Source organism: Aquarana catesbeiana, linkage group LG04 (assembly GCF_042186555.1).
Source record: "Aquarana catesbeiana isolate 2022-GZ linkage group LG04, ASM4218655v1, whole genome shotgun sequence".
Lineage (NCBI taxonomy): Eukaryota > Metazoa > Chordata > Amphibia > Anura > Ranidae > Aquarana > Aquarana catesbeiana.
Window position 1 is genome coordinate 516,091,843 of NC_133327.1, and position 13,071 is coordinate 516,104,913.

Genomic DNA, 13,071 nt, shown 5'->3' on the forward strand with positions numbered 1-13,071 from the left:
TTTTGCTGTAGGTGGATTCTCCCTTGTTACTGGTGGAGCGTACTGCACAAATAGACTTAGGGGGCCTCCTATTCACACTTTATGGATTGGATTCTTTCTTGGAGGAAGTATTTGAAAGGATTGTGTTATGATTTTTGGATACACTTTGTTTAAGAACACACTTCTTTTATTTTTCATGATAGCTAGTTTAAACATACTTTTTCACATATGGTTCTTTGGAATTGGTGTTTTTGATTATATATTACATAATGTCAATTAATTTTCTATTAGTGCTGCTTTTTGTTTATATTATTTGATTGACTGGTATCACCATTGCAAAGTGGCTGTTTGTTCATATACACTGGTGACCTAGCGCAGATATTATTTACCTTTACTAATTACTAGACCTGAGCAATTTCATATGACCAGGGTAGCAGCAGCTGCGAGGGAGGACAGATAATGTAACTTACCTGCCCTGTCAGAGACACTGTAACTTTGCCCTGCATTGAAAAGGTGAAAGTGTCACTTTAGTCATTTGTTTGTGAAATTTACTAGCCCCTTGGGACCTTTTGCACAGGATAAAACTTTCTTCAGGAATAAAGAAATGAAGCATATTGTTTACAAAGAAAGTACAAAGAATAGGTTGTGCTTACTGGGTAATAATGGCTGAGTGGTATAGGTGGGATAATATAAACCTCTTTCCAGGTCATTTATATTTTCAGGCACTTCTCTGGACAACTGAAACAATGCAAAAAAGAAATTAACAAAATTAAATATCTCCTAGATAAATGTAAATTCAAATAATGCATTTAATCTAGTCTGTGCTTCACAACCTCCAGGTATCCGAGTCCTTTTAAATAGCTTATCCAGCATGAACAGTAAAAATAATGTACTGGTTATGGGCGTCATGTGTAAACATCATCTAAACACACCAACAAAAACTGTATTACCAGTACTGTAAAACTAATTTTGTAAAACAAAGGGGAAGATTTACTAAAACGGGTCACACAGAATTTGTTTCAGCTTTGCATAGTAGCCAATCAGCTTCTCATTTTATTGCCAAAAGCCTAAGGCTCGATTCACACAGGGGCAACACGACTTTAACGCGACTTTGCACGGCGACTTCAACGCGACTTCGGCGCGACTTCAGCGCGACTTTAGCAAATTAAAACGCGACTTCAAGTCGCCTCCAGGACAGGCGACTTCTGCTGTGGCCAATCACAGGACAATCAGCTCTCTGGGAGGGAGGGGTTTTCCCTGCAAAGTTGCTTGACTTTGAGAGAGAGATCCGACTTGGAGGTGACTTCCATTGATTTCTATGGTACAGGTCGCCTACCAAGTCGGATCCAAGTAGTACAGGGAGTACGCTCTGAAGTCGGAGCGACTTCAGTAGTGTCTATTCAGACGCTCCCATTCACTTAAATGTGAATCTCTTTCTGGGGCGACTTGGGGCGACTTGAGGGCGTACAAGTCGGATCCCAAGTCGTCCCAGTGTGAACCGACCCTAATTGAACAAGCTGAAGTTAGAAGCTGGTTGGTTACTATGCACAGCTGCACCAGAGTCCGTCTGCTCCAGTTTCAGTAAATCTCCCCCAAAGTTTAGTACACTATGAAAGTTCAATGGATTTTAGTTTACTGAAAGATTAAGGGCCCATGCACACAGCAGCATGGGGACCAAACAATGCAAGGGCATACAGAACCTGTGAAATATCTTTGCCAAGAGTCACAGCCCCTGCATACAGCCACCATAGAAAGCAATTACAGGATGCGGCTGTGTGCAGGTTTTCACTGGTACTTTTACAAACACAAATACAGATGTACAACCCTGCACACAGACATCCTGTGTCCAGAGTTGCATGACCATGCTTGTGTTTATGCAAATATCAATGTATACCTGCATCCTGCATTTGCTTTCTATAGGTGGCTGTACGCTGCAGCTGTGAGTCCTGGGGAAGACTATTTACAAGTTCTGTACATTCTTACATGCAGATGCATTGCACTGGGAGCATGAGCACTAACTGGTTGCTGTGGGCTTCGTTATCTTGACAAAGAGTATATTAGGCTAGATTTCAATCTGTATCCAAACCATTGTTTCTGTAAAAAATGATCCATGTTAAATAGTATTAGAAAATATGTATGTAACTAAACAGAATATAAACATGCTTTGCTGGAAAACAAATAAATATGGAATTAAATATGGAATTATGACAGAATTTAGCAAACATTTGTTATAACAGAGTATATTTCCCCTAACATAATCACTATTAAGACTGACAGGTATTAGCGATTTACTGGCCTAATGATTAGGCCACCACACAATTTCTGAATGGAGCATATTTCTACCAGTACTCAATGTACAGTACATGTGCATTTATTATTTACTATATAGATAGATATATATATATCTATATATCTAGATATATAGATATATCTATATATTCATTCTTCTTATTCAGTTCAACTTTGGAGTGCAGCTTTGGTGCAAATTTGGATGGGTGTGACTTGGATGTGACTTGTTGTCCCTCTACAAAGTCGGACCCACTGCTGCATGTAAAACATTCAGGTACGACTTTGATGCAACTTTAGAGGGTTAACATTGAAGTTTATGGCCCTCCAGTTGCATGAAGGTCGAACTAAAGTAGTGCATGAACTACTTTGAAGTTGTTACGATTATAAGTTGGACAAGTATGAGGAAATGAATCTCCAATACCACTGAAGATAGACAGAGAACTGTATATTTGTTGAACAATTTGTAATTTGTATGCCTGTCAGCATTTAAAATAATTTATACAGTGGCACCTAAGCAGCTATTTGCCATGCAAAGGTAAATGGTGGAGAGTTTCTATAAAAGTAAAAACATGGCTGAAAAGTCTGAAGGCTAGTTCAGGTGTGCTGCCAGGGTGAAGTAAAAAGCAGGTGGTTGAGCCACACTTTTTCCCCGTTCTGCAACCATCCACTTAATCAAGAACAAGCAGTCGTTCAAGGCTGTACATATGGTGCAGAAAAAAGAAAACCACATGTCTCATTCTAACCCTAACCCTAAGGTGGTATTGCTGCCGAACATGACCCATTTAAGTTTATGGGGCTGCCCTGCAACATTGTGGTTGTGGTGCGGTTGGTCAGCATTTTCAGGGTTAAAACAGGAAGTGACATAGAAAAATATTGCCTCCTCACTGCCTGTCAAAAACCCTCTGAAAAATAATCTACCATTAATCACTTTTCAGAGGGACAACAAGGGCTGCCACACATGAGATCAAGCCATTACTTACTTGCCTTACTGCACATTTGAATTTACAAATGCTTTATTCAAGGGCTACACAAAGAAGTTGAGGCTTTTTGACATTATGTTAGTAATAACAACTAAAACACAATCATCATTATAGGCATATTATAAGTGCCTTGTCCTCCATTCCTGAGTGTGAGAAAGCTTACTAAAGAACACCTCCCTGTGTACAATGTTTCTCTTTTAAAGTTTATGTATTTAGGCTCCATGCACACTGGCTTAAAAATTGATGCTTCTACAGGAGTTTTGTGTTTTGCCTGTAGAAGCAGCTCAATGCTATCCTATATGTCCATGCACATTAGGATGATTACAGGCATATTTTGGGCTCAGCGTTTAGAGGCAGCAAAAAACCCCTCTGGTTTGTGTTTCTGATTGGAGCTAAACTCTGTACAAAAATGCTCTATATGAGTATTTTTTTCTGCCAAGGGAACTGCCATTTTTTTAAGCCCAGTGTGCATGGAGCCTAAAGCATTGGGTACACAGGCATTAGTTTGAGTCAAATGTCTGAAAGACATTTGTTTGGGGTGCTGCTTTTCTCTCCATACAGTGAGGGAAAAAAGTATTTGATTCCCTGCTGATTTTGTACATTTGCCCACTGACAAAGAAATGAGCAGTCTATAATTTTAATGGTAGGTTTATTTTAACAATGAGAGACAGAATAACAACAAAAAAATCCAGAAAAACGCATTTCAAAAAAGTTAGAAATTTATTTGCATTTTAATAAGTGAAATAAGTATTTCATCCTCTATCAATCAGCAAGATTTCTGTCTCCCAGGTGTCTTCTATACAGGTAACGAGCTGAGAGTAGGAGCACTCTCTTAAAGGGAGTGCTTCTACTCTCAGCTTGTTACCTGTATAAAAGACAGCTGTCCACAGAAGCAATCAGATTCCAATTTCTCCACCATGGCCAAGATCAAGCAGCTGTGCAAGGATGTCAGGGACAAGATTGTAGACCTACACAAGGCTGGAATGGGCTACAAGACCATCGACAGGCAGCTTGGTGAGAGGGTGACAACAGTTGGTGCGAAGAAACACAAAATAACTGTCAATCTCCCACAGTTTGGGGCTTCATGCAATATCTCACCTCATGGAGTTTTAATGATCATGAGAATGGTGAGGATTCAGCCCACAACTACATGGGAGAATCTTGTCAATGATCTCAAGGCAGCTGGGACCATAGTCACCAAGAAAACAACTGGCAACACACTACGCCATGAAGGACTGAAATCCTGCAGCACTCACAAGGTCCCCCTGTTCAAAAAAAGCACATGTACAGGCCCGTCTGAAGGTTGCTACTGAACATCTGAATGATTCAGAGGAGAACTGGGTGAAAGTGCTGTGGTCAGATGAGACCAAAATCAAGCTCTTTGGCATCAACTCAACTCGCTGTGTTTGGAGGAGGAGGAATGCTGCCTATGACCCCAAGAACACCATCCCCACCGTCAAACATGGAGGTGGAAACATTAAGCTTTGGGGGTGTTTTTCCGCTAAGGGGACAGGACAACTTCAACTTCAACTCCATCAAAAGGGATGATGGACGGGGCCATGTACCGTCAAATGTTGGGTGAGAACCTCCTCCCCTCAGCCAGGGCATTGGAAATGGGTCATGGATTGATATTCCAGCATGACAATGACCCAAAACACACGGCCAAAGCAACAAAGGAGTGGCTCAAGAAGAAGCATATTAACCTCCCTAGCGGTAATCCCGAGTGTGTCTCAGGGTGAATTTTCATTACCAAAAGCAGTAACCCCCGAGCCACACTCGGGATTGCAATTGCAGGATCCAAGCAAAGTTACTTATCTTGTCCCCAGGATCCTACGATGTCTCCCTGGTGTGTTTGCGGGCTGTGTCCTCTGCTCGATCACTGTGCCTGGCTCCGTTGCCTGCGAGTGTCACGACGCACAGGGATGGAGCCCGGTGCCAAATTCAAAAAGAGCAAAAAGCATAACACATACAATACACTGTAATCTTACAGGTTACATTAATGTATCAAATAATTTCACCTCCCGTTTGTCCCTAATGCTTTGTCCATTGCCCTGCCTGTACTTTTATATTTTATATACTGTTCTTTCTGCCTGGAAACTTGAGATTGTCCAATGCAACCAAAACGTGTCCCTTTGCATCAAAAGCGGTTTTCAACCAGCTAGAAAACAGCAATCGTAAATTAGAATCACTTGTAGGATTGAGCTATAGTGATTCGTGGGGAAATTCGTCATCAAATACTGAAAGTAACGACAACGACAATTATGTAACTGAGCAAATTTCAATGTTTTTGATTGGATTACATTATTGAATAAATTGTATTATTATTATATTAGTATTTGTTATAATTATTTATAGTTATTTATTACATTATAATTTATGATTTTGTGTTTCAAACTTTATCATACCCGGAATGTCTACTAGACTCTTGTTTGGACAGATTTAAGTGAGTTATTCCTAAGAATTACAGGCCTACAATATAAAATGCCAAATTTCCATGCAAAACAATGTACTGTTTTCAGCATCAAAAATCAGACATAATCATACTGCAAGGGAGGTTAACCACTTGCTGACCGCCCGCCGTCGTTATTTGTCGGCTGTTTGAAGAGGAATCGCTGTTAAGGCAGCAGGATACCCCGGTATCCTCTTCTTCAGCGACGGTCGGCTTTCAGATAAAAGTGGTCTCTGCGGCGGATTCACCGCAAGATCACTTTTATAGGTGGCGAGAGAGGGCCCCCCTCCAGCGGCGCTTCGGTGCCTTTTGCCGCTTACCGCAGCCGTCGGTAGCGGCGGAGGCGATTGCATCCTTCTCGGTCTGTGGTAAGGACCTGACTGAGGGGAAGATGGCCCCCGCTCGGCTCCATACCATTGCAGGGCGGAAGCAACGTCATAATGTCACTTCCGCTCATAGTTCTTAAAAGGGACTTTTTTTTTTTATTGCATTTTAGTGTAAATATGAGATCTGAGGTCATTTTGACCCCAGATCTCATATCTAAGAGGTCCTCTCATGCTTTTTTTCTATTACAAGGGATGTTTACATTCCTTGTAATAGGAATAAAAGTTTAACCACTAGGCGTCCGCGCTATAGCCGAAAGACGGCTACAGTGCGGACTTCAATTGCCGGGAGGGCGTCCCTGGACGTCCTCCTGTTTACTTCCGCATTGCGCGCTCCCGCGGGCGCGCATCGGGGAAGTTTTGTGCTGGCCGTGTCCCTTGGACACAGCCGGTCACAGATCGCTGAAAACGGCCAATCATAGCGGCCGTTTTCAGCATGATCGGCTGTGCCAATGAGAGACGGTCTCATATGTAAACATATGAGATCATCTCTATCGCCGGCTCTTCCTCCTCACACAGAGACAGCGTGTGAGGAGGGAGAGCGAACGGCTGCGGCAGTAAGTGAAAAGAAAAAAAAACTAAAAAAAAGTGTCCCCACTGCCATCGGTCCCTGCCATTTGTCCCTGCCATCTGTCCTGCCATCTGTCCTGCCATCTGTCCCTGCCATCTGTCCCTGCTGTCATGTCCCTGCCATCTGTCCCCAGTGCCATCTGCCCCACTGCCATCTGTCCCCAGTACCACATATAAGTGCCATCTGTCATCAGTGCCACATAGTGCCATCTGTCATCAGTGCCACCTGTCAGTGTCACGTGCCATTTGTCATCAGTGTCACGTGTCATCAGTGCCACGTATCAGTGCCATCTGTCATCAGTGCCACGTATCAGTGTCATCTGTCATCAGTGCCACGTATTAGTGCCATCTGTCATCAGTGCCACGTATTAGTGCCATCTGTCATCAGTGCCACGTATTAGTGCCATCTTTCATCAGTGCCACGTGTCATCAGTGCCACGTATTAGTGCCATCTGTCATCAGTGCCATCTGTCATCAGCGCCACGTGTCATCAGTGCCACATATTAGTGCCATCTGTCATCAGTGTCACGTGTCATCAGTGCCACGTATTAGTGCCATCTGTCAGTGCCACGTATTAGTGCCATCTGTCATCAGTGCCACGTATTAGTGCCATCTGTCATCAGTGCCATCTGTCATCAGTGCCACATCAGTGTCAGTGCCACGTATCAGTGCCATCTGTCATCAGTGTCACATCACTGCCACGTATCAGTGCCATTTGTCATCAGTGCCACCTCAGTGTCACATGTCACTGTCCTGGTTCTCCAGGGCCTTCAAAAGTGTAATAGGTAGTCAACAAATTAGATGAGTAATTTATGCTCCTAGAACACGTGATGGTGCTCCCTGCATGTTGGGCCTCTCTATGTGGCCAGGCTGTGAAAAAGTCCCACATATGTGGTATCGTAATACTCGGGAGGAGTAGCAGAATGTATTTTGGGGCGTTATTTGTGGTATACACATGCCATGTGAGAGAAATAACCTATTACAATGACAATTTTGTGGGGAAAAAAAAAAATCTTCATTTTGCAAAGAATTGTGGGAAAAAATGACAACATCAAAAAGCTCACCATGCATCTTACTAAATACCTTGGAATGTCTACTTTCAAAAAAGGGGTTATTTTGGGGGTATTTGTACTTTCCTGACTTGTTCGGGTCGCAAGAAATGAGATAGGCCGTCAGTACATCAGGTGTGATCAATTTTTTATGATTTGCACCATAACTTGTAGACTCTATAACTTTCACAAAGACCAAATAATATCCACTAATTTGGGTTATTTTTACCAAAGATATGTAGCATTATATATTGTGGCCAAAATTTATGAAGAAAAATTACTAATTTGCAAAATTTTATCACAGAAACAAAGAAAAATGTGTTTTTTTTCAAAATTTTCAGTCTTTTTGAGGTGATCAAATACCACCAAAAGAAAGCTCTATTTGTATGAAAAAAAAGGACAAAAAATTCATTTGGGTACAGTATTACATGACTGAGTAATTGTCATTCAAAGTGTGAGAGTGCTGAAAGCTGAAAATTGGTCTGGTCACGAGGGGGGTTTAAGTGCCCTGTTGTCAAGTGGTTAAAAGAACTGCGTAAAAATAAAAAAATAAAAAAGTTAAATAAATAATTTTAAAAAGTCCCGCCGAGCTCACATATATGAGTAGCTCCCGCATATGAAAACGGTGTTCAAACCACACACGTGAGGTATCACCGCGATCGTTAGAGCAAGAGCAATAATTCTAGCACTAGACCTCCTTTGCAATGCAAAACATGCAACCTGTATATTTTTTAAACATCGCCTATGGAGATTTTTAAGGGTAAAAGTTTGTCGCCATTCCACGAGCGGGCGCAATTTTGAAGTGTGATATTTTGGGTATCAATTTACTAGGCATAACATTATCTTTCACAATATAAAAAAATTGGGCTATCTTTACTGTTGTCTTATTTTTTAATTTAAAAAAGTGTCTCTTTTTTCTAAAAAAAAAGTGCACTTGTAAGAGCGCTGAGCAAATACGGTGTGACAGAAAGTATTGCAACGACTGACTTGTAAACACCAAATCTCAAAATGAGGCTCTGTCCTTAAGTGGTTAAGGTCTCTGGAGTGGCCTAGCCAGTCTCCAGACCTTAATCCCATAGAAACTATGTGGAGGGAGCTGAAGGGTCGAGTTACCAAACGCCAGCCTCAAAACCTTAATGACTCGGAGAGGATCTGCAAAGAGGAGTGGAACAAAATCCCTCCTGAGATGTGTGCAAACCTGGTGGTCAACTACAAGAAATGTTTGACCTCTGTGATTGCCAAGAAGGGTTTTGCCACCAAGTACTAAGTCATGTTTTGCAAAGGGGTCAAATAATTATTTCACTTATTGTTTTTTTTTTGTTGTTATTCTGTCTCTCAATGTTAAAGTAATCCTACAATTAATATTAGACTTATCATTTCTTTGTCAGTGGGCAAATGTACAAAATCAGCAGGGGATCAAATACTTTTTTTCCTCACTGTACCATGCAAGGAAAAGCCAAAAACAGACTGACAGCTAGATAGACTTATGCCGCCTACACACGAGTGGACCTTTTGACCGGACTGGTCCAAAGGACCGAGTCCGGCGGACAATCCGATCGTGTGTGGGCTTCATCGGACCTTCAGCGGACTTTTCTAGTCAAAAATCTGACGGACTTTAGATTTGAAACATGCTTCAAATCTTTCCGACGGACTCGAGTCCGGTCGAAAAATCCGCTCGTCTGTATGCTAGTCCGACGGACAAAAACCGACGCTAGGGCAGTTACTGGCTACTGGCTATCAACTTCCTTTTAGACCGGTTGTACGTCATCACGTACGAATCCGTCGGACTTTGGTATGATCGTGTGTAGGCAAGTCCGTTCGTTAAAAAGTCTGTCGGAAGTCCGTCAAATGTCTGTCAGAAAGTCAGACGGACCAGTCCAATCGAAAAGTTCGCCCGTGTGTACACGGCATTAGAAGCAGGTCTGAATGATGTCAGATGTACAATAGGTTAGAAGTATCTCCAAACACATTTAGAATGATCTCAGAGATGTCTCAAAACTGATTTCAAATACAAGCTGAATGCAGCTGAAGGCATGCTACATTTGCTAATTTAGGGCTTTTGTGGATGGGCTTTGCTCATGCATGCTGTGTTTTCTTTTGAATGTAGCTGCACTTAAGTGCAAGACACACCGGGAGATTTACTAAAACTGGAGCACTCAGAATCTGGTGCAGCTGTGCATGGTGGCTAATCAACTTCTAACTTCAGCTTGTTCAATTAAACTTTGACAATAAAACCTGGAAGCTGATTGGTTTCTATTCAGAGCTGCATCAGATTTTGCACGCTCTAGTTTTGGTAAACAATCCACAGAAGGGGATGCGGCTGCATTTGGCCTGATTCCTTGCAATGCAAATAGATCTGGACAAGACCTGCTGCATCCAAAGACAAGGCAAAACTAAGCAGATTAAATGCATCCTCCACACAGTTAAAGTAAAAGAACATTTTGAGTGTTTAGTGTGCTTCAAACCCAAATCAAATGCAGAAAAACAAAGCCCATTTACACAAGCTCTTATACTGTTTTCATATGACTGACAGTTACAATTGAGTTTCAGAATTACAGCAGTCATTTCATTGGTCAACACAGGACTCCCATGTATTTACAGATCCCCAATAGCTACCAGAATTGGGGAAAAAAAGTGCGTGGGGCAGAAGTTTACACTAAAGTGCAGAGGGGAAAATAATGGTACATAATTAAATAACTGGGAAAAGGAGAATTATTTTACAAGCAGAAAATGCTTTCAAATGTAACTTGGGCAGAATAAAAAAAAACCTACTGATAACTATATCTATTTCAGGTAATTAATGTTGCTTTAGGCAATCATTAGGCGGTGTCTAGAGAAATTACATATAGAATACTTTATCTTACATTTTCCAGTGCAACAAATAATCCATTTCTATAGACAAGTGGGCATAACAGAACAGTAGCTCACTCAGGCATTACAATTGCTGCATGGTATGAATATCAAGTAAGTAAATAAGACTCTCCCCTAGACAGGAAACCCTATGTGGTCTGTCTACCTGCTGAACTGATTGCTCTACCTATTCCTAGGAAACATGTGAAAACTCTACAACACTATGAAATATGCTAATGTATATACATATATATATATATACATATATATATATATATATATATATATATATATATATATATATATATATATATATATATATAATTTGTATCAGTATGTATAGTATATCATGTTCTAGTGACAAATGCAGAAGTGACTAGGTTTCCAACAGATGCCAATGTTTTAATTCCTAGTTTGATATTAACAGAAATAAATACACGTTCACACATTTTTAAAAAATGTCGACATATCACTGATAGGAATTAGATCTCTGCTTCCATACCTGAGTCCAGCTGATGTTTATGGTTCGTAGCTTAGTAGAAAGTTTCTCTCTGTCCTGGGCACTGAGGCACTTCAAAGCCAAAATATCTGGTGCGGAACAATTCAGCCACTCTACTTTCTCACTCTGGGTTCCCAGATCTTTATTTAACGCCTGAGGAGGGCACAAGAGAGCTTTATTTCCAGTGATCACATACATCTGAATTCAAAATCAAGAACATTTTTCAGTTTCATAGACTATTGGAATTTAATAGACATTTATTAATTCTTTCACATTTACTGTATAAGTTGCATTTAAAGACTTGGAATTATACTGGAAAGGTATTTTTTACAAGCAGGCATGGGACCCCCACAGCAAAATCATCACAGCTACCCCAGAATCTGCAACTTCTATGTTAAATCGGTGTTATTATTGATGTTTGTGCTATTCTATAACAATAACTTACAATACAGAATCAAGAAATCATCTTGCAACCAAGTTGTATTGAGCTTCATTTGCCATCGAGCTACTAAGCAACTGCATTGTCTGCTCTGGGTGCATTTATGCTCAACTCTTTAACCACTTCAGTTCCGGCAGGTTTACCCCCTTAATGACCAGGCAATTTTTTAAGATATGGCACTGCGTTATTTTAACTGACAATTGCGCGGTCATGCAACGCTGTACCCAAGTAAAATGTATGTCCTTTTTTTCCCACAAATTGAGCTTTCTTTTGGTGGTATTTGATAAAAAAATCAAATTTCTTCATCGATTTAGGCCAATATGTATTCTACTACATATATTTTGGTAAAAAAAATCCCAATAAGCATATATTGATGGGTTTACGCAAAAATTATAGAATCTACACAAACTATGGGATATATTTTTGGAATATTTTTATTTTATTTTTTACTAATAATGGCAGCGATCAGATACTTATAGCAGGACTGCGATATTTCGGTGGACAAATCAGACACCTGAAACTTTTGACACATTTTGGGGACCAGTGACACCAATACAGTGATCAATGCTAAAAAAATATGCACTGTCGCTGTACTAATGACACTGGCAGGGAAGGGGTTAACATCAGGGGTGATCAAAGGGTTAAATTTGTTCCTAGGTAGTGCTTGTATACTGTGTGGGGGGTGCATTTACTGTGGGAAGGCAGAGATCCGTGTTTATGCTTAGCTCATTGCCTTCCCTTGTTACAGAATGGTGTTCTGCCTGTGCCTCCAATGATTGGCGGGTCCCGGTGGACGGACCCGCTGATCGGCTTCCTCTGTGTCCAATCACAGCGGGAGCGGGTCACTGGCGGCACGCGTGTGTGCCCCAGACCCGCAAGTGCAGAATCACATACCTGTACGTGATTCTGCACAGAGCGGCCGTCCTGCCGCAGTAAATGTGCATGGTGCAGTCCGCATCTGGTTAAATTATAATCTCTATTACAGCAATGTGATTTTATCTCTGGAAGAATTAACCACTTGCTTACTGGGCACTTACCCCCCTCCTGCCCAGACCAATTTTCAGCTTTCAGCGCTGTCGCAGCTTGAATGACAATTGCGCGGTCATACAACACTGTACCCAAATGAAATTTTAATCATTTTTTTCCCCCACAAATAGAGCTTTCTTTTGGTGGTATTTAATCACAGCTGGGATTTTTATTTTTTGCTAAAAAAACAAAAAAAGATGGAAAATTTTGAAAAAAAAAAAAAATCATGTTTCATAGTTTGTTATAAAATTTTGCAAACAGGTAATTTTTCTCCTTCATTGATATGCGCTGATGCGGCGGCACTGGTGGGCACTGATAGGCTGCACTGATGGGCACGGATAGGCACAGTTAAGGCGGCATTGATAGGCACAGTTAAGGCGGCACTGATAGGCACAGTTAAGGCAGCACTGATGGGGACAGATAAGGCGGTACTGATGGGCACAGATAAGGCGGCACTGATGGCCACTGATGGGCGCTGATGGGTGGCACTGATGGGTGGCACGGATAGGTGGCACTGATGGGCACTGATAGGTACCACTGATGGGGGGCACTGATGGG

At 41.3% G+C, this 13,071-nt stretch overlaps 1 protein-coding gene across 7 annotated transcripts in view; it reads right to left on the bottom strand.

Annotated features, from left to right (window-relative positions):
* Positions 1-13,071, bottom strand: part of UTRN (utrophin) — a 1,071,426-nt gene that overhangs the window by 616,313 nt on the left and 442,042 nt on the right. For all 7 annotated transcript variants that reach the window (XM_073627744.1, XM_073627752.1, XM_073627745.1 and 4 more), the window contains 2 exons: positions 11,052-11,201; positions 633-717 (listed from right to left, as the gene is read on the bottom strand). In XM_073627744.1, the coding sequence (XP_073483845.1) occupies positions 633-717; positions 11,052-11,201 (235 nt within the window). The remainder of the gene's footprint in view (positions 1-632; positions 718-11,051; positions 11,202-13,071) is intronic.